Source organism: Panicum hallii, chromosome 1 (assembly GCF_002211085.1).
Source record: "Panicum hallii strain FIL2 chromosome 1, PHallii_v3.1, whole genome shotgun sequence".
NCBI classification, from domain to species: domain Eukaryota; kingdom Viridiplantae; phylum Streptophyta; class Magnoliopsida; order Poales; family Poaceae; genus Panicum; species Panicum hallii.
In genome coordinates, this window is record NC_038042.1 from 7,288,959 (window position 1) to 7,310,419 (window position 21,461).

The window sequence follows — 21,461 nt, forward strand, 5'->3', positions numbered from 1 at the left end:
CATGGTTGATGTGACGCTACGTAAGATTGCTGATATGGTAAAACCACCTTTTGAATCTACCAAATGAGATAAATTGAACGTTTCAATGGTTGAGGGTATTGAATATTTTTCGGTTGAGTTGGGTAAATTAAATTATGTTGATAGTTAGAGGGTTGAAAGGCTTTTTTTTCCTAAATATTTAGCTCCGTTCTTACTTATCCGCGGTGTAAAAGCTTGACGGCTGTTTTGCTTGTTTTGACGGCTATTCTGCTTGTTTACGGTGCAGAATTACATCCGCACTGCTACAAATTTGGCTGGGGAAAAGGAATTCATACGGTAACTCTTGCGCCGCACATGGTCGTGACCAGTGCCGTGCCATCATCTCGTCGCTGCCGACCCTCCCGTGAGGAAACACATCCCCCAAGCGGGACGGACGAGGCGTCGCTGACGTGTGGGGTCCGTGCCCACGCTGACCCCCAAGCGAAACCTCGCGCACGCGCTGTGCCCTGTGCTGCGCCGCACCCCAGGCAGGGCCGAAAGCGAAAAGCCCCCTTTTCCTCTCGCTTTCTCTCCCTCCCACTAGAGACGAGACCCAGCAGAGACCGGCGCGGAGCGGAGCCGAATCGAATCCCTCCACTCCGCCGGAAGAGGCTCCATGGGACTGAGATCCCTGCTCCTGCTGCTCCACATTGCCGCCGCCGCCCTGCGGTCCGATGCGGCCGCCTTCGCCTCGCCCAGCACAGGTGTGGGTCCGTGTTCTTCGATCTCGCGCCTCTCCCTCCTCCAGTCCTCCTCCTATGGTTCTTCTGACCCGCCGCTTGGCCCGCTCCCCGGGGGCGTTGGTTGGTTGGTTGGTTGCAGGCAGCATCGTGAAGCAGCTCTCGTCAGTGGTCAAGTGGCCGCGGGGCGCCGCCGCCCCGCACGGGGGGCCCAAGCAGCCCGCCCACGCCCAGTACGCCGGTGAGTTGCCCGTGCCCGACGGGGGGTTTCGCTTGGCTAGCGGGGGTTTTGCGCGGGGATGCCAATGTTGCCATGCCAACCCTGCGATGCGATGTTGTTGCTTGCTCTGCTGCGGTTACCCGTTGTACGGCGCTGCTCGCGTAGCTGTAACCTGTAGTAAGTGCGTGCCTGTGGGAGCAGAAGACCAAGGGGGAACGAATCGGCAGTACAAGGGGCGGGACGGGACGGGAGAAACGTTTTTCTGAAATAAAGTAAATCAGAACCTTTTAGATTGATCAATAACCTTATGCTGTTCAGGAGAAATGACCAGTGTAATTACACAGTGACGTGACCTGGGCGCGCCTTCATCAGTCAGAAACCACTTATCTTGGAGTAGTATCTGCTTTTAACTCTATTTCAGTATATGATTTTTGTGTTTCTGTAATGCTGTAAGCAGGCATTCCACCTAGATATGCTTTAGTTCAGATTTTTGTTATGCACTACGTGTTGTGAGTAGGTCTTTAGCAGTTTCTAGAAGCAAGGGAGGCTCTATGTATCTCTCGTTTTACTGACTAAGCTCTGTGTAGTTTCAGTTTAACTGGCAGTCTATTGCTGACCTAACAGCTATGCACAAACATACCTCCCACTCCCAGCCAAGTTCAAATGGATGGTGAAGTTCAGTCCTCCCATTCTTGGAATGATGTTAGCCGATTCTAGATCCATCAGCTCGAGTAGATTTGGTTTTGTACGTTTGCGGCCCGAGGCACTGCACTGGATATGGGTTACAGCAATTAGTGGTGTTTGTGTTCTCATTTTATGCCTTGGTCATGGTGTCTGACTGTTTTTGCAGATGGGCATGTGGGTGTAGCGCTGCAGTTTGAGAGCGGCTACTTTGTCGAGACGCTCGTTGAGGGTGACAAGCTTGGTGTCACACCGCACACCATCAGGGTGTCTCCTGTTGAGGGCGGGGAGCTACTTGCGGTAGACTCCGCACACAGCAACATTGTGCGAATAACTCCGCCGCTGTCTGAGTGTATGTTTCACTTCCCGCCACCTCAGATTAGTGTTTGGTTCGTTCTTTTGTACATTTTTTTATATATCACACTGTAGTTTATATGGGGCTCATGTGGTATGTTTCCGCTTTCCGGTGGATAGTGGCCATAATGGTACAATGCACACTTGCCATGATTATATGTTAGGGAAGTTTTAAATAAGAAACTACCAAATACTAGTCTTCAGGCAGATTTGTTACTTTGTTAGACATACCAATGCTAATATCCATGCATGCTAATATTTTGCAATCTTTCTTTTTCATTTCTAAGGGGCTACTCTTTTAATAGCAGTGCTTGAATAACTGATATTTTTTAATGATTACGCTATTCTTAAGGGTCAATGCACCTTATTGAAACCTGATTTGGGTCACCTGTCTATTTTCATTCATACAGTAATAATTGGAGTTCAGGTATTGAGTTAATAAAGATTATGCATATGTAGAGAAATGCTGTGGAGAGAGAGAGAGAAATGAAAACAGAGAGAACTGTGCTTAAAAAAGTATCATCTAGATGATGTAAACATAAGTCCAGCAGTGTGGACTGATAATAGGATATCCGCAGATAGCAGGGGAAGACTTGTTGCTGGTTCTTTCCAGGGGCATTCTGGTCACATAGATGGTAAACCGAGTGATGCCCGATTCAAGCGCCCCACAGGCGTTGCTGTTGATGATATGGGAAATGTCTATGTTGCTGACACTGCAAATTTGGCGATTCGAAAGATTGGGGAATCAGGTGATCAGTAGTTAGTTAGATATGTGATTCATGCATTATTTATGCCAACAATTAGTGAATGAAATTTCTGTGCAGGAGTGACCACCATTGCTGGTGGAAAATCAAATATCCCAGGCTATAGGGATGGTCCCAGTGAAGATGCAAAGTTCTCTACTGATTTTGATGTGGTGTATGTGAAGAAAATGTGCTCTCTTCTGGTTATTGACCGCGGAAATGCAGCCCTTAGGAAAATTGCCCTTCCGCAAGAAGATTGCACTTATCAGGATTCCTCGCTCCTATCTTCAGGTTCATTCTCTTTCACTTTTTCTATTTGTTGTGCAGTACATGTCAATGTTTCTGATAAGAAAAAAAAAAGGTAACTATCTGACTTGTCTTGTTCTTGAGGTGGCGGTGTCCTTCAAAAAAGTTCATTCCGAGATGGTTAGTTGGAAAACAAGAGAAGTAAAAATATGCAGTTGTGTTGACACCATAATTTTGTTGTGGGTTTCGGCTTCAAGTAGATGTTAAAAAACCACTTTGAACCATGCCATATCCTTGACAGACAAAGTAAAAAGAGATTTCTGGTAGTGCCTATGTGCCGTATAGCATATGGGGGAGAAGAATTGCATTGGCATTATTGTTGTATTGGTCTTGGTCCCCTTCTACTTTTCCCTTTGTTTCTTTAATTTGAAATCAGATGATGTAAAGATATCTTTTCATGCCCCCACTTGATATTGAACTTATAGTCCTGATGGATAGACTTTAGGGAAACAGGGATAACATGTCTGGCAATGTCAAAATGCTGACTGAAAGATATTTGATGGCATATATGGAACTTTTTCTAAGAATGCTTTGAAATGTTTATGTGAAGTTCTTTTATAGGTATAGTTATTCACCTTTTTAAATTCTCTCTGAACCTCTTTAACTAGTTATGATGTAGATGCAATATCACTTTCTCACCCTTTAAGAAGAACATAGATGAGATGATCACTTTCTCTCCCTTTTAGAGTAGCATTGATGACATGATTACTTTCTCATCCTTTTAGAAGAACAGGTGAAACCTTTCTTTCCATCCACATATGTTCTAAATAGTATCAAAGCGGTCATAGGCGCACATCTCTGATGCACTGATTCAGGGGATAGCATATCGTGTATCCGTTAAGTATCACATATGGATACGCATGTGGATACTGATTTTGCAAGTATGATGCGAGTTGATGGCTGGCGGTGAGAGATTTCAGATGGCGGTTGCTCTTGCATTTGCATTCAGAGCTAGGACATGCTGCTTAGTTGGGCTAAGTGGGCCAGGAACATAAAGGGCAGCCCAATAGCAAGTTGTATGATACAGTATGTGGTATATTAGTCAATCATAGCTGTATTGATCTGTTATTTCATATATAAAATTAAAAAATACTACAGTATCCCTGTGTCTGTTTTTTAGAATGGGGAATCCACGTGTCCGACATGTATTGTATCCGATTCCTATACCCATATCTTGGCAACATAGGTGCACATGCTATATTGTGATTTAACACTAACAATTATAGTGAACTGTAACTTGTGATGATGGGACTTACCATCATATTCCTGTGTCTTACATGTTGAGATTTGCCTGGAAAAATCCTGACTTCTTAGTCTGTTTCCTTAATAGATCTGTTTCCCTAGAATTAATGTTGTTATTGCTGGATACCATACATGTAGCTAGCTGACTAATCGACCTTTCGCACCACTCATTTACCTTAAATGTGATCATCGGAATTGTGATTTGTGATTAGTTTCATGATACTTATATCTCTCAAATGTATCAATTTTTATGGCGATTAATTCACTTGTTGATGTTCTTGATATTCTGTTTGCAAACTTTAGTTCGGTACGTGATCATTGGTACTGTTTGTTTACACAGATATCATATTGGTAATTGGTGCTGTTTTGGCCGGATATATCTTTTCTGGTTTACAACATGGGTTTGGATTTTCAAGCTCCGAAAAGGTAGTTGTTTGTTTATGCTGGCTCTATATTGTCCGTTTACATAGATTTTTCCACTGGAGATGCATATTTGTAATCTCATTGAAGCTTGGCTAAAGTGTTCGTAATCATGTTTAAATAGCATCCTGTAATGGAGTGAAGTTGAAAATATCTGCCACTCTGTTCTCTGCAATCTGAATTTTGAGTTGCTGCTTACACGGTAGTTTGTCTGTTGATTCCAATCCAGGTAGAGGCACCTGAAACCGAGCAACACGAGAGCAGCACAATTGGGAAGCCACCTCTGGTTGTGGAGAGCCTGAAAGAGGAACCAGGAGCTGGATGGCCATCCTTTGGGACACTTATTTCTGATCTCTTGAAACTTGCTATTGAAGGAGTGGGCAAGCTACTTCTCAGCGTCGTCCCGCAACGGCTTCAACATGGGAAGAGGAACCTCACTCCACTCAAAGACAGGCTCGTGATGCCTGAGGACAGAGAGAAGACGGCAATAGCGCAGAAGCTCAGCAGCACGCCAATGAGGCCCGAGATGCTCCACGCTCCTAACGCTGCAAGTGAGGTGGCACCGAAGGCCCAGAAGAGCATCAAGCCATCCAAATTCAGGGACTCGACCCTGTCAAGCAAGCACAGGTCCTCCAAGAGGCAGGAATACGCTGACTTCTACGGCACATCCGAGTCCGCCGTGAGCGCCAAGGTCCCAAAGGACCGGCTCCGCCACCGCCACAGGGAGAAGAGTGGGGAGGTCGCCTATGGGACCGTGCACTCGGAGCTGAAGCCCGCCGAGGCAAAGCCCACGGAATACAACGACCCCAAGTACGATCACTACGTCAGGAGCAAGTACACCGCCGAGAGCGGGTACAGGTACTGAACTACTGACGCCGGCCTCCTCATCATCCGCACGACGGAATCTTTTCGCCAGTGTCTATCTGGCAATGTTGTATTGTGAAACCTCCACAAGTGCAAAGCGAAGCACAAAGCTAGCTGCTGCTGCTGCTTATGGTGGGTGGTGGCCCATGAGATTTGGCAACGGGCAAGTAGTCTCCTAGTTAGGTGGGTGGGAACCTATGCCGACTGGCATCCGGTTTCGGGATGCCCAGGTGTGATCTTAGCAGAGAGTGACATGTAGCCTAGCAGTAGTTTTGATCGGCCGTTGTATCATGGTATCCATCCATCCATGCCCGCTATCGGGTTGCTGTTACCTGAGCTCGTGCCCTGGAGCACGTGTCGGTGCCCGACCCGACTGGAGGCGACGACTCGTGACAACAGGTAAAGTAACCTCTTGCCGTTGCCGAATCAGTGAATCACAGGTGACGTGCTGCTGTTATCACAGTCGTTGCTGCTAGTATGCTGTTGTGCTGTGCCCTTGCTGTCCCTGAAAGCGAGGGTCTGGTCCATTTCCGCTCGAGCTGTGACCGTCCAAAACCTGACGCCGAAAGAGAGGCGCCGCGTTGAACGTCGTGTCCGTGTGCGGTCTCTGTTCTACATCCTTCCACGGCTGGCGTGCCTGCCGAACTTTTGGTCGCATCGGTCGCATGCGAGTGTGGGACGGAAGGAGAATACTAGGCGAGCAGGCGTGGCAGAGTGAGGGAGCCGGAGCTCCTTTTGGGGAACTCCGATGTCGCGAGCGGTGGCAGTCAAAGGGCGTGTTCTTTTCTGGAGGGAGGGGTCCAAAGGTAGCGGCAGTGTAGGCTGGACGGATGAGCTGGTCGCGACACGACCGATGTGCAGGCCGTTACGTAGACCGGCCTAGCCTATCAGGACTCGTATAGTGACAGAAACAGTGGCTGCGATAGTGTAGCTGGATGCCACTCTCGGGAGCTGGGATTGGGAGCTAGGGAGAGGCATGGAACAAAGTTGGCATGCATGCACGACCGACGTCTAGTGGTCTCCGGCGGCCCATTCTTTAAGGCCGAGGAGCTGTCGCTCGCAAGTTGCAAAGGCGTCGCGGAGGATTTTTCGAGTCGATTTATTCTGGGAAAAATTGGACGGCCACGACGCCAATGGTATGGTCAGGCGTTCAGCGAAGAAGAACCATGCCACCAGCCTAACGAGTAGCAACCATTCAGCGTCGATCGCACTCGGGACCCATCATGTTCGGCTGATCTCAGCTCCTACACGTCGGTCGATTACCAACGCACCGCCACTTGGACTAGCTACCAGCTCGGTGGAGCATTGCAGCAGCAACGCGAGGTCTTCTCCTCCCTGCTGCTGCGTTGCGCCTCAAGTCGAAAACGGGCTGGTGGCCAGTGGCGCGCACGCAGCCGCACCTCGTCTCGTCTCGGCATGTGCCAGCGACGCTAGGGTCGGGGGCTAGGCATGGTGCATTGCATCCCAGGGTCGCGGTGGTGGACCAGGCACGCGAGCCAGCGCGAAGATCTGGAGCCCGGCCTAGAGAAATCGCCGTGGCGGCGGCGCGTTTCACACCGCACATGGCGCGGCGCGCTGCCCGGCGGCGCCCGCCGTCAGTCGGAGCACAACACGACGAGGTTGTTGCGCTGGACAAGGTCATATACGTGGAATAGTGACAAAACTAAAGAGCTGATGCGTGCTACGTTGGCCTCGTCGTTGACAGCTCGTGGTTTTTGGTTTCGTCCGTCGTCGGAGGAATTTTGGCGGGTCAATCGGTCGGTCGGTCCTAGCTTGTTCTCACTCTGATTCGTGTGCACATCGAATTGATTCTGCATCGGTCATGTTTCTCACGTTCAATCTCATCAAATCGAGAATTAGGGCATGTTTGGATCTCTTTGCTAAAGTTTAGCAACTTTGGATACAAATAGATCCAACTAAAATTCTGCTAAACTTTAGTTAAAGCCCTAAAAGTGCTTTAGCCTTTAGCAAGCCAAGAGTTGCTAAAACCTGTTCAAAGTGATGAAAGTCCAAATTACCCTCACAATTAAATGAAGTGTGGGGGTGGAGCAGAGAATTAAATAAAGGATATCATGATCACTTAGAAGAGTTTAGCAAGGGAATCCAAACAACCCCTGCTAAAGTTTAGCAACCTAACTTTTACTTTGCTAAAAAAAATCTCCAAACTTTAGCAAGCTAAACTTTAATTGGAGAGGATCTAAACTTTAGTTGGAGAGGAGGATCTAAACAGGGTCTTAATGGTGAAGAAGCACAGCATATAAGAAGGACAGCATCATCTATCAAGCTAGTGTTTTTAGGTTGTGACTGTTTGTTGCAAAGGTGCAGTACAGTGCTAGAGTGTGAGTTGCGGAAGAAATCTTGTGTCAGGAGCCCCGAGGAAAGTGCATCAAAAGAACAAGCTTGCGAGGTGCGAAGAAATGAGGAGGCAAGAAGGTTACAAGCAGACCACCCCATTCCCACCACGACAAGACAAAACGCTAACAACAGATAGACGCGCCAGACGAGTTGAAACCCCAAAGGACGACAGGACGGGGAGGAGCCCGGCCATGATCCCAGTAGACAGACGACATGCCAATCAAGGTGTGGACCCTGGTACCTAGCGCTGCGCCGCTGTTGGTCCCTGAAACACTTGACTGCAGCAACCCTCACAAGTCACGCCCAGACTCATGACCCTCACTCTCGTGGCATCCTATGTTTGACATGGCCGGCCACATCCAGCAATCCCCAGCGCGCTCGGCAACAGCAACTGCTCCCCAGAACCTGATGACACGGGCGGCAGCCTGAGGAGCGCAAGGCTCGTGGCCGAACCTCCCCTTATCGCGTGCCGTCATCGCCGCTGCTCCGGCGTCCTGCGGCAGCTCACCCGTGCTCTGCTTACGTGCACACGGCATTTGCTCGCCGTGCATTGTATGAATTGTATCCATCTTGGATGCAAAAATATTCAGAGTTTGTTGGTGTTTCCTTCTTTTGGACTGCGATAGATAGAAACTTCTAAAGGATTGCAGTAGCAACCTTTTTTTTTTTTGAGGAACCATTGCGGTAGGCACTGGCAGACCTCTGCAGAGGCCAAACGCGGCAGTGGCCCCCTTGTCCAGAAAATTTTCTTTTAAGATATAGTATACTAGCACAGCAGTACACGGTAAATTAGCTAAGTTCCTTCATGTTCCGCCACTGGCGGTAGGATAGGAACTTAAGGGCCTGGTCCAGAATGATTAGTTCTTTTTTCCCTCTTTCAAACTGGTTTGTTTCTTCTGAACTAACTGAGCTTGGGTTGGAGTCCTAATAATGCTCTGCCAACGAGTGCTTTGACTGAAAGACTGTTTCTACCACTACAGCTTACCCTCTGAAAGACTGTTTCGCCCTGCTACAGCCAGTCCCATTATTGGGCAGAAGAAAATGGTCTTCCTCCAGTACCACAGGGTAGGTGTCCAAATTATCCGAATGGTATGGGCAGAAGATCTCAAAACTCCGACGGAAAATCGTCAGAGTCCAAGTCATTCCGGTACGGTGCCTTAAATTTTCAGGCGCGGATCTTTAGAAAATACACTGAGTTCCAGAGCACGTACACTTGGAGAAGACGATGCTCTCGTGTGCCGCCCGCATAGTGGACCATGGAAAAACCGGATCTGTTCAATGGCACGTCACTGTCAAATCCATCAACCCTCACACACATCCCTGCGGCTTATTATTAGCAATGCGTTGACCAGTTAAACATTTATAGACTTGCACATATACATATATGCATCTATGCAAGTGTGGTGCACGCAACACAAGCGCCTGGCTAGTCACGGAACTGCAACTGGTTAGGCCACGTAACTGGGTGTACAGCCTTAGCAACAACGTACGTGTGCTCTCATGACTCGGCCAACGAAAACGACGGTGATTTGTCAAAACGTTTTTCCCACCGATCGTTGGCTGTGAAAGAGCTCACCCGCGTGCATATGTGTCCTTACGATCATGAGAGTGCACGTGCTATATTCCTCACGAAATGCGAGAAACCAGACCGATAGATCTTGAAATTGACGGTGTCACCACGAGTGTAGCAAAAATACGGTCTACCTCTAAAAACGCAATTGGCTGCGCCTTGGATAGGCTTAACAAAGATAAACATTTGTGCTGAGCCCGGGACTTCCGAGTAACTAACTAGGTTTCACCGTGAAATCATGTATTATTATTCACAACTTCTAGTTAGGCAGAGTAGTCTAGATGCGTAACTAATCATAATTCATATGGTGGTAACGTAACAATGCATTCGGAAATATTTAAACTGAGAAAAAATGTTTGATTACAGATCTTTATAACTATTCTTATCTAAGACACAAAGCATCCATGGTTAGAATATTCTTTTTTTTTTGAATTGTCATGATTGGAATATTCAGAACGCGAGAATTCCGGAGGAAAAACAAACAAACAGCGCGGCGTGGAAACGCGCTCGTGGCGTTTTGCGTCCCGTGATGTGGCCGACCGAGCCGCCACTCAGCGCCCGGTGGTGCCGGGGACAAAGGGTTCCGCCACAGCCCGATCACGCACGCACGCCGTCCCGCGAAGCCTGAAACGAAGTGGGATCACAGCCCTACCTCCCTTTGGCTGAGTGCCTTGAACCCTTTTTCCTTTTGCAGAAAGGAGCTGAGATTTTTACAGCACAGAGGCAGAGAGCTGACCATGGGCGACATGGGCCAATGGCCATAGCCATGGGGCGCTATGGGATCACAGCCCCACCCCACCCAGAAAGGAAATTCTTTTTGAAGAAATAGCACGATTCGGCACTCCACGCCAGAAAAAAAAAAGAGGCTCTCGCGGCCGTGCTGTACCAAGCGGCTGAGGCGAGGAAGAGGGGCGAGTCGACGCGGCGCAGCCACCACAGACCCCACACATGAGGTGGGCGACGCCTGCCTGCCACCGCCCAGGCCCAGGTCGTTTTCCTCCTCCTCTCTCTCTCTCTCTCTCTCTCTCTCACTGCGTGGCAGACTGCGGACGTTGACTTTGCACGGGAGCGTCCCGAGTCCCGAACCAAAGGCGCGCGCCCCTAGGCTTCCAACCCATTTTGAATGCCTACGCCGGCTGTACTACGCACCACCACAGAGGCTACCGCAGCCCTACGCCTGGGTTTTTCTCGAACAGCCCTACCCCTGGTCGGGTACCACGGTGCTACCAGCACCTACCATCCGGTGGTCTGGTAGCTGCTTGCATGTTGGGGCATGTTTAGATTTCAAATTTTTCTAACTTTTGGTACTGTAGTGATTTCGTTTGTATTTGACAAATTTTATCTAATCATGGACTAATTAGGCTTAAAAAATTCGTCTCGTGATGTACAATTAAACTGTGCAATTAGTTATTTTTTACATACATTTACTGCTCCATGTATGTGTCCCAGAAATTGATGTGATGGAGAGAGAGCGTAAAAAGTTGGAATTTAGAGGTGATCTAAACGAAGCTTTGGGCGATTTTGTGTAGTGGGAAGCGCCAAACACAGTTTGTGAATTTTAGAGGGAGAGGAAACTGGAGTCACGCTAGACCACACCAACGGCATGAATGAATCTATTATGTACGTGGTAGGATCCTGAAATGCGGGTGTCGGCTTCTAGCAAGAAGAAAAATATTGTCCTCTCGAACTCCGTGTGGCTATAAGCAATATCCACGAGCACGGTTCGGCTCAAGAGAATTCTTTGGAAACAAATTCCGTCCACAGATAAAATACGCGGACGTACTTTTACGACCCCTACGAGGTAATACTATTGATTTATATTTTGCAACCATTCGTAGTTATGGACCTTGTGTTTACTTGCTTGAGGTCGGGCTCGGGAAGCATTGGCTAAGATCGTGTGGTCCTACTTGATGCATAGAGGATTCCGAGAAACAATTTAGAGAAACCACACTGGAAACAAAATTTGATGGAATGTTTTTTGTTTCGAGGGGAGAAGCTGATTGCATGATCACATGGAAATTCTCTCTTTGTTCGTAGGATACCGCCGGTGATTATGGAGTTTAGCAGACAAAATGCTAAAAAAAAGAATACGCGTACGGAGGAGAACCAGACCTGCATCGCGTACCTCTGAACCTTCCGACCCCACCAGTGCGCGTAGCGTTACACCTGCACAAGTCACAACGCTAGCGCTTAGGCAAAATAAAAAAAAAATAGAGGGAAAAACCGGAGGAAATTAAATAAATAAATGAAAATGAAAAGGAAAACCGTGGATCCCTATGAAAACCGAAGCGAGGAAAGTTGACATGTCAGCGGCTGGCGCCGTGGGCCCCACCGCTCACCTCTAGAAGACGAAAGCCGTAGTCGGGGGCCGCCTTCTCCTCCCCCCTCTTCCCCCTCCGCCAGCGCCTCCGCCTCCGCCTCCGCCCCCTCCCCCCGCCTCCTCGCCTTCTCCGCCCCGCGCGCGGCCGGCCGCTTCTTCCCAGCCCCAGCGGGCGGCGCCACCGCGCAAGCCGACGCCAGCGGTGGTTGCGCCTGCGCGAGCACGACCATTTCCGCGTCGTCGCCGCCCGTCCCCGTCCCCCCACCTAACCTAACGCCCCACCCCCAATCGATCGCCTCGCCTCGTCAGGCGGGGGAGGGGCCGGTCAAAGGAAGTGAGGGGGGGAGGGGATTCCTCCGAGCCGAGCGAGGAGCGGGGCCTGCGCGGTCCCCGGTGCCCTTGCCCATGGCCGCCGCGCCGGCCTCGTCGCCGGTGGAGTTCCTGCTGCGCCGCCCGCCGCCCCGGCAGCGGCGGAGGCCGCCGCTGGCCGGCGCGTTCTTCGCGCCCACGGGGCTCTCGGGCGCGCCGCTGCTCCGCGCGCTGGCGTCGCTCGCCGCGGACCTGCTGGCGAGCCCGCGCCCGCCGTCGCAGCGCCGGAACCTCGACGCGCTCATGCGGCGGCTCGCGCTGCTCTCCGCGCTCCTTGACTCGCTCCTCCTCGCCCTCGGCGACGAGGGCGAGGGGGCCTTCTCCGACGCCGCCAACCTCTGCTTCCGGGAGCTCTACGTCGTCCTCTTCCGCGCCGACCTGCTCGTCTCCTACGTCGCCTCCGCCGGCCGCGCGTGGGCGCTGCTCAGGGGGCCCCACCTCGCCGCCTCCTTCCGGGACCTCGACGCCGAGCTCGCCGTCGTCCTCGACGTTCTCCCCGCCGCATCGCTCCGTCTGTCGTGGGACGCTGCCGAGCACCTCGACCTGCTCCGCGCCCGATGCCGCCGACGCGCGCCTGGTCAGTACCACGACCCCGCCGAGGCCGCGCTCCGGGACCGCCTCCTCGCCGCCCTGCGCCACTTCGAGCTCGGCCAGCCGCTCGACCACTCCAAGCTCAAATCGCTCCTCGTCCAAATCGGCATCTCAGACGCCGCTTCTTGCCGCGCTGAAATCGAGTACCTGGAGGAGCAAATCCTGAGCCAAGAGGAGGACACCGACCTCCCCCTCGTCGGCGGCGTCGTCGCCTTGCTCCGGTACTGCCTCTTCTCCCTCTTCGACCCCGGCAACACAAAGGCGTCGCGTGTTTGGCCATCGACGGGCGACAGGCAGCGGCTGCTCTCGTGGAGCAGCAGTGACGACAGCTCCTTCTCGGTGCCCAAGGAGTTCTCGTGCCCGATTTCTTTGGATTTGATGCGCGACCCCGTGGTGGTCTCCACCGGGCAGACGTATGACCGGCCGTCGATCATACAGTGGATCCAGGAGGGGCATTCCACCTGCCCCAACTCCGGCCAGGCCCTCGCCGACAACCGGCTTGTGCCAAACAGAGCGCTCCGCAGCTTGATTTCACAGTGGTGCGGAGTGCATGGCTTTCAGTATGATTCACCGGAGAGCAACGAGGGGATGATTGAGTGTGTTGCTGCATCGTGCAGCGGCAAGGCAGCAATTGAGGCGAACAAGGCCACAGCAAGGATTTTGGTCAGGATGCTGGAGGAGGGATCTGATAGTGAAAAGCCGGTTGCAGCTAGGGAAATCCGGTTGCTGGCAAAGACTGGGAAGCAGAACCGGGCCTTCATTGCTGAGTTGGGTGCGATCCCATTGTTATGCAGGCTGCTGTTGTCGTCGGATTGGATGGCGCAGGAGAATGCGGTGACTGCGCTGCTCAATCTGTCGATCTATGAGCCGAACAAGACGCGGATTATGGAACAAGAGGGTTGCCTGCGGCTTATCGTCAGTGTGTTGAAGAATGGGTGGACTACGGAGGCCAAGGAGAATGCTGCAGCAACGCTCTTCAGTTTATCTGTTGTCCATGATTACAAGAAGAAGATCATGAATGAGCCAGGGGCCGTCGAGGAGCTTGCCTCTATGCTGACCAGAGGGACACCAAGGGGAAAGAAAGATGCAGTGATGGCACTTTTCAACCTCTCAACACATCCAGAAAGCTCAAGTCGGATGCTTGAGTCATCTGCAGTTGTTGCTTTAATCGAGTCACTGAGGAATGACACCGTGTCAGAGGAAGCTGCTGGCGCACTGGCTCTGTTGATGAAACAGCCTACCATCGTGCATCTTGTTGGGAGTTCTGAAACTGTGATCACTAGCCTTGTTGGATTAATGAGGCGAGGAACTCCAAAGGGCAAGGAAAATGCAGTTTCAGCTTTATATGAGATATGCCGTAGAGGTGGATCAACATTGGCACAGCGAGTGGCAAAGATACCTGGATTGAACACAGTAATACAGAACATCACGCTCACAGGAACAAAGCGTGCCAAGAAGAAAGCAAGCTTGATTGTCAAGATGTGCCAGAGAAGCCAAATGCCATCGGCATTGGCACTCGGAAGTACCTTGACAGTGGTTGATCATTCATTGGTAGGGAACAGCACATTGAGGCGTGCTGCAAGCTTTGGCAGCGGGGAGTTGTCAAACCCTGTGTCAATTTCAGTGCCTGTGCCCTAGGTGGAAAAAGTTTCCATTCCAGAGCCCACATAATTTTCACATTTGGTGAGTTTTGTCCCCAAAATTCTTTCATTTCATGCTCAAATGAAGGTATACAAATTTAATCCAAAGAATCAAATATATCAGATGTGCCTGTGTGTATTTGGTTGTGAATAACTGTGCAGATATAGATTTACAGGTAGAATTCCAGCTTGATGTTTCCTTGGCAAGCTTGGAAATTATTTATTTTTTGTTTCAGTTTCAAAAACACCGAATATGTATGCTACTTGCTGTAAACTGTTCGCATAATTAGTAGTTTACTTTGGGGCAACATTGGAAAGAAATGATATATCATTTCACCGATGGACTTGTAATATAACAGAGGATGAATTATCGCAAACACATCTTGAACATTTACTTGCCTTGCTTTTGGTCGGAAAAAAAAAACTGGCGCTGGTTCTACTTCTAGCATAGGAGAGGGAATATGTGCCAATCTGAAGAATATCTCCTAAAAGGCAGAACACCTTGATTCTTGAAGATAATCTTCAGCTAAAGACAACCTTTTTGCCAAAGAATTGAGCTCTGACCAGAATCTGAATCTCCTCCAGAAAGATAATATTTGAAGATTCTGTATGAGTTTAGAGTGCTGTGTACATGTGTGCAAGACAATCTCTTGCTGAACTATGGGAAAGACTCCAGCTTAAGAGACAAAAGATCTGTTGGAGAGGAGCTGAGTACCAATACAGATGATAAAAAATTTCAACTTGCAATGATGCTGATCTGGGGTGTTCACACAAAAGTTTGAATGGACAGAGTGCTTGCCAGGACCCGCAGAAGCTAGGCGCCTCCAGCAAGAACGGCTGCAGGTAAGCAGAATGAGAAGAGATCTGATGGTAACCCTTGACGTTCACATATCAGCGTTGGTTTTGGACTGCTTATTTCAGGTGGCCCACAGCCTTCCATTGTGCAGCTGTGGGTGTTGTTCATTAGAAACCGTGTGGAATATTTGTGCTCCCAGATGGAGATTTAACTACACCCATTTTGATACCTTGTCTGTTTGCATGTTGCAACAGCCGGACAAGTGGATCATATCATGATGATAGGATCGCAGACAGACTTATTCTGGAGAAACATCCTAGTGTAGGCTGAAACGTCTATCATGCCCTTGAGTACTTGATTCTGGGCCCAACAACAGATTCTCTTATGTTCTGCAGCAAGTTCTTTCCAGCATGGCATTTCTGTACACTGAAACTTTTTTTTTGGCATAACTAAATTCACTGAAACATTTTGGATGCAAACGCAACCTTTTAGTAGCCGTTTAGAAAGTTTAGAGAACCTTTCCAGAATTCAGGGATGTATGAATCATCAGCCAATTCTTTTTGTCAAAGACAGAAAGTTTTGCAACGATTCTCTTATTTGAGTAGGACTTCGGGCCTTAGCATACTGCTCACGTTTTGTTAACGTCAACTAACTTGTTTTTTTTTCTTTTTGGATGTTCACCAACTAGTAGTTCATTCTGGTCTTCCCTGAGAAAAAAAGGCCGTCCGTTCTCTAGGCCGCAGCTCTGTCCAGTTTCACACCACACGAATCTTCGTTGCGTCAGAGTTCAACCAGGCCAGGTCTACAAGGGTGCCAGACTTGTCCACACCTGGATCATTTCGATGCTAGTCGCCATGTGGCGGAGGTTTCCAGTTGATCATTATTGTTAGGTTCTGAGCTGGACTCACGCTTGACTGGAGGAAACTGGGTGCGTGGTTTCCTTCTGAAGCTGATGTGGATGTGCCGGAGCTGCCTGATCATGGAGCTGTAAAGATTGGTATCAGGAGAACTGGAACTGCTCCAAAACTGATTGTGTGGTTCTCACGAGTTCAGGTCACCAACATGTGGGGCCCACAACCACCTTTCACCGTCTTCAAACCGCCCTGGGCAGCAAGTGAACTTGAGAGATCTGGGATGGAATTTGATATGTCCATGGTTAGAATGGAGCAGATTTTAGCTCCTCGAAAACACTTCCATGTTTAAAGATTACTCTCTCCATCCCAAATTATTAGTCGTTTTCATATTTCTAGATACATAAGTTTTGCTATGTACCTAGATATAATATATATCTAGATGTATAATAAAAACAATGCACCTAGAAAAGCCAAAACGATCAATAATTTGGGACAGAGGGAGTAGTAGATACAAAGCACAAACACGTGAACGTATTCTCCAAGAATACATGTTCACACTTAAATCCATACCGGAGAAACTAGTTTGGTCTCTGTCTTGGTGTTCGTGGATCCCACGGTCATCCCACGACTTACTTGACAGTGTGATTTTCGTAAACATTCAGAAGCAACTGCATAAACAAATATCTTAGCTAAGAAAGTTGCATTTTTTGCTTGTTCTCATGGACACTGAATACAAGCTGCTAATTGCATTTCATTCCAGCTGATTGAAGAAATCTAGTCATGACACTGGAAATATGAATTATCAGGTCAAAGTTTGCTAAGACTTCATGTTTCGATCACAAGTAATAAAATGCTTCATTTTGCATGTCAAATTTTTTTGATCAAACTTTGTGCTTTGTTTTGCTTGAAATAAAGCGGGGGGACCTTGTTTCTAAAAAAATGCTTCAACAAGTTCGTCGTAAAAAAGTTTTGTTAGCGTCCATTAAGGAAATTCAAGAGTGAAGATACAGAACCAGGGGCAGGATGACCAAATAAAATCGTTGCGGCAGATAATTGCTGAACCAATTTCTTGTTAGAATATACATGTATACATTAACTTGATAGACCATACAATACGTTAACTCTCACCATGGGTCCAAAATTGATCTGACCACTTATGTCGGCGAGGAAGTTGAATTTGCATGAGTGCTCTACATGACTTCTTTAGTTCATAGATAGGTAGTGGTATACATGACAACTTCCGATAACTGGGATAAGTCTAAACTATCCAATCCATCTCGCCTGATTCCTGAACCCCAGCTTTTTACCAATAATGATAGGCCTCAGTTGCATAACATATGCTCACCTCAATGGACAGTTTGGTTTGCAGACAGCAAATTTCATGATTGACAGCTAAAACTTCAGTAACTGGATATCAGAACAAGGACCAAGGGTGTTGGAATTGGCACATTGCCAAGAATGACGTCATCAGAACGCTGATGCTAACAATCATCAGAGTCTTGTTTCCAGTGTACTTTAGGTTTGTTTTTTCAGGACTTGAACGCCACTAAGTCTCCACTCATCCCCTTGTCCAATTCTTTAATCTGATACACAGACGCTTGTCTTTGCCGAATTTTCGCTCCAGACAAGCTCTAAACTCATGTCTGCCTCCCCTTGTTTCTCTCCGAGATCAGTCTCCATCTTTCAATTGTCCAGACCAAAAGATCACACGATCTGCAGAGATCTCCATGTCCAGTCCAAGAACTCAGAAACCAGCCATGCCTGGGGTTGAAAGCTTGCTACTCCTCTTCATGCTGTCCATTCCAATATCCCAAGCTTGGTCCATTGATTACCCTAGCCCCATTGCCAACCTTCCTTCTCTTTGGACAAACAATGAAGCTACTATCCCTTACAATACAACCTACGGCGACGGTTCCATAATCAGAGCCATTCTTGTCAGGCAGAAGCCTGCCGGGTTTGGTCCATCCTTTGGCTGCGGCTTCATCTGCGCTGCTCCCTGCAATGTCTTCCTCTTTGCAGTCTTCTTCTTGTCCATTGGTGATCCAAGCAACCTTGCCTTCAATGCCACAACGACGCCAAGGGTCGTGTGGACAGCTAACAGGTACCATCCTGTGAAGGAGAATGCATCGGTGCAGTTTACCAAGGACGGAAATCTCAGTCTCAGAGACTTCGATGGTTCATTAGTCTGGTCCACGAATACAACAGGAAGCCCTGTTGTTGGCATGAATCTTGCTGAGACTGGGAATCTGATTCTCTTCGACATGGTGGGGAAGACGGTGTGGGAATCATTTGCGCACCCAACTGACACACTCCTCATTGGGCAGTCATTGTGGCAAGGGAAGAGGGTTAGGTCCACTTCCTCGGTAGCAAATAGTACTCAAGGTCAGTTCTACCTCACTGTGCTAGACAATGGCCTCTATGCTTTCATTGATGCAGATCCTCCACAGCTCTATTATCAGAAAAGCTTTAATATTACCGATGCAATAGTTCAATCAAAGACAAACATATCCTCTGATCAGGCGAAGAATAGCACAGCTCACATTTCCTTCTTACAAGGGAGCTTCTCAGCATTTCTTAGGTTCAACAGCACAGATATCAAGCTATTCGATATCTCTTTGCCTTTGCCATCATCAGCACAATTCATGAGCCTTGAGGATGATGGGCGCCTGAGGGTTTATGGATGGAATGGTATTTCATGGAAAGCTCTTGCTGATGTTCTGCATGTGTATCCTGATGAATGTGCATACCCTACAGTATGCGGAGAATATGGAATCTGTTCACAAGGACAATGCAGTTGCCCAAGTGGAAATATTGATGTTGACCTCTTCCATCAGTTGGATGATCGGCAACCTAACCTTGGTTGCTCCCTTGTGACCCCTCTGTCCTGTAACTTGATACAATATCATAAGCTTATAGCACTCCCAAATGTCACGTATTTCAATTTTGCATATAATTGGACTACAGATGAAGAAAGCTGCAAGGAGGCATGCTTGAAGACCTGTTCATGCAAGGCAGTCTTTTTTCGGCATCAAAATGTCTGGAATGGTTCCTGCTTTCTACTGCCAAAGATTTTCTCACTTATGAATTACCAGCCAGAAGTAGTTGGATATAATTTATCTGCATATGTCAAGGTGCAGACGTTACCACCGCCATCAAGCAAGAAAATAAATGCAACTGCTTTCCACATCGGTGTTCCTGTTCTTGTTGCAGTCGTCTGCCTACTCATTCTCATGATCAGAAGAACAATATTAAAGAGGATGGAAGAGGACGATCCATTTAAAGGAGTGGCCGGGATGCCTACACGGTTCTCCTACAAACAGCTGAGAGAAGCAACCAATAACTTCAGCAAAAAGCTGGGACAAGGAGGATTCGGGCCAGTCTACGAGGGAAAACTTGGAAATGTCAAGATTGCTGTCAAATGCTTGCGTGACATTGGCCATGGGAAGGAAGAATTCATGGCAGAAGTCATTACCATTGGTAGCATCCATCATATTAATCTTGTCAGATTGATTGGGTACTGTTCCGACAAATTCCACAGACTCCTTGTTTATGAGCATATGAGCAACGGGTCTCTGGATAAATGGATCTTCAGAAAGAACCAAAGTGGTTCACTCAGTTGGGCAACTCGATATAAGATTATCCTAGACATCGCAAAGGGCTTGGCCTACCTTCATGAAGAATGCCGCCAGAAGATCGCTCACCTTGATATCAAGCCAGGAAATATCCTCCTTGATGACAAGTTCAATGCAAAGATCTCTGACTTCGGTCTAGCAAAGCTAATCGACAGGGACCAAAGCCATGTGATGACCAAAATCAGAGGAACAAGGGGTTACCTAGCACCAGAATGGTTGTCATCAACAATAACTGAGAAGGCTGATATTTACAGCTTTGGTGTAGTTGTGCTGGAAATAGTTAGTGGAAGGAAAAACCTGGAAAACAATCAGCCTGAAGGAAGCGCTAATCTAATTAATATACTGCAAGAGAAAATCAAGATTGGGCAAGTTCTGGACATAGTCAGCAATCAGGATGAAGATATCCAGTTACATGGATCAGAAATGACAGAAGTAATCAAGCTAGCTGTGTGGTGCTTGCAGCGCGACTGCGGTAAACGACCGGCCATGTCCCAGGTTGTGAAGGTATTGGAAAGTAATATGGAAACAGAAAGCACTTCAGGCTATGATGCAACAGCCAGAGATGATATTTTTGATGCTTCATCCCCTTTGTCCCCAGTGCCAGTGTCTGCAAGATGATATGCTATTGGGAAAGTAGGAAAACGAAGGCTGCATGTAATTCAGTTGCAATTATCGTGTGCAGTGTTTTTGTTAATTTGTTTCCTAACTATTTTAATGCGTGAATGAAATATGAGGTTTTATGGAATCAGAATCTTCCAAAAGCATAAAATAAGAACAGAGATAGTTCCAACTTTACTTTTTTTTTTTGCTTCAACTAGCATAGCATATTTTGTCGCCTTGGGACACCCTATATGCCAATAAGTCACAAATAATTTTTCTATTTGTCGACAGAGTAGTGCCGTTTTCTGCAAAACTTTATGCTGCACGGATAGCAACTGCAATTCAATAACACCAAAAACTGTATACACTTCCAAAATCATGTGCTATCATTTTTTTAAAAAACTTTTTTAGTAGTGTTCGAGATGAGATTGTATAGCAGCTAAACAGGCATGTGGCGAGAGCTCTGACTGATAATGATGATGAAGTGATGACGATATTTCCCAGAACATTGGAGGCCTGGTGCGTTATGCAGAAGCATACCATTTGTCTATGTTCGGCTTGTTTGTGGAAAAAAGCGAGAGCAGGTTATCTGTCGTGTGGCATGGCAACATATAATTTGGCCATTTCCTACTGCCCTCAAACAACTGCAGTCTTCAAGGAGATGATCTGTGTCAGTTACTAGGGAAAAGAAAAGGCACGAATTAACCAACACCGCTAGCTAGGAAAGTATAAGCAACTTAGCTGGCCTCTGGCCTACACCGCACGGCGCACGCCATGGCGAATTGGCGATGCTACTATGCCAGTACGCACCCGTGCTAACTCTTACCAAGACGAAGATGCTACATGGCTCATAAGTCATAACGAAGCAATGTGATGGAAAAGGCGAGTGCGGAGAGCGTACCGCGCCGTCGTCGGACAAGAAGGTCGGGTAGTGCCCAGCGCCCCGGCCGCGCATTTCATCGAACGGGTCGCGGGCTGGTCTGCCGGAGAAATGGAGCGATCCATCTCAAGCCAGAAGTGCAGGTGCCATGCGGCTGGTTGTGATTTGTGAGAGCGGCGCAGCGCGGGCGGCTGGTTGTGTCTTGTGCAAATTTTTCCTCAACGTTAGGGCCTCAGGTTCATGACGCACGAATCTCAAGGTCCCACTGGACGGCTGCCAGTGCCCGAGGCCGCCGGGAGTCGCCCAGTCGTGGGCGCACCACGTGC

General features: G+C 48.3%; 3 protein-coding genes and 1 long non-coding RNA gene across 7 annotated transcripts; 3 read left to right on the forward strand and 1 right to left on the reverse strand.

Moving 5' to 3' along the window:
• The first annotated feature begins 562 nt into the window (after positions 1-562).
• Positions 563-5,990, forward strand: LOC112899520. Of its 2 annotated transcripts, none has more exons than XM_025968029.1 (7): positions 563-722; positions 841-939; positions 1,769-1,951; positions 2,532-2,702; positions 2,778-2,987; positions 4,585-4,670; positions 4,894-5,990. In XM_025968029.1, exons 1-7 carry the CDS (start codon positions 635-637, stop codon positions 5,527-5,529), a joined length of 1,473 nt encoding a protein of 490 aa, XP_025823814.1. In that variant the 5' UTR covers positions 563-634; the 3' UTR covers positions 5,530-5,990. The 2 variants fall into 2 exon arrangements, with proteins under 2 accessions (XP_025823814.1, XP_025823807.1); XM_025968022.1 differs by having other exon boundaries at positions 565-728.
• Positions 5,991-11,830: 5,840 nt separating this feature from the next.
• LOC112899489 (U-box domain-containing protein 4) lies at positions 11,831-15,582 on the forward strand. Of its 3 annotated transcripts, XR_003230061.1 has the most exons (3): positions 11,831-14,416; positions 15,164-15,216; positions 15,295-15,582. XR_003230061.1 is itself a non-coding variant. In XM_025967987.1 (2 exons), exon 1 carries the CDS (start codon positions 12,179-12,181, stop codon positions 14,369-14,371), a length of 2,193 nt encoding a protein of 730 aa, XP_025823772.1. In that variant the 5' UTR covers positions 11,831-12,178; the 3' UTR covers positions 14,372-14,416; positions 15,164-15,582. The 3 variants fall into 3 exon arrangements, 2 of the variants coding, with proteins under 2 accessions (XP_025823772.1, XP_025823783.1); XM_025967987.1 differs by having other exon boundaries at positions 15,164-15,582; XM_025967998.1 differs by lacking the exons at positions 15,164-15,216; positions 15,295-15,582 and adding an exon at positions 14,959-14,976.
• Positions 15,583-15,717: 135 nt separating this feature from the next.
• LOC112899533 lies at positions 15,718-21,393 on the reverse strand. The gene is made up of 3 exons (XR_003230066.1): positions 21,157-21,393; positions 16,594-16,691; positions 15,718-16,298 (listed from the first exon to the last, which is right to left on the reverse strand). It is a non-coding gene; the product is annotated as an uncharacterized LOC112899533 (long non-coding RNA).
• LOC112899485 (G-type lectin S-receptor-like serine/threonine-protein kinase SD2-5) lies at positions 16,960-20,631 on the forward strand. Its single transcript, XM_025967978.1, has one exon. The coding sequence runs from the start codon at positions 17,751-17,753 to the stop codon at positions 20,271-20,273; it is 2,523 nt and encodes an 840-aa protein (XP_025823763.1). The 5' UTR covers positions 16,960-17,750; the 3' UTR covers positions 20,274-20,631.
• Positions 21,394-21,461: the final 68 nt, after the last annotated feature.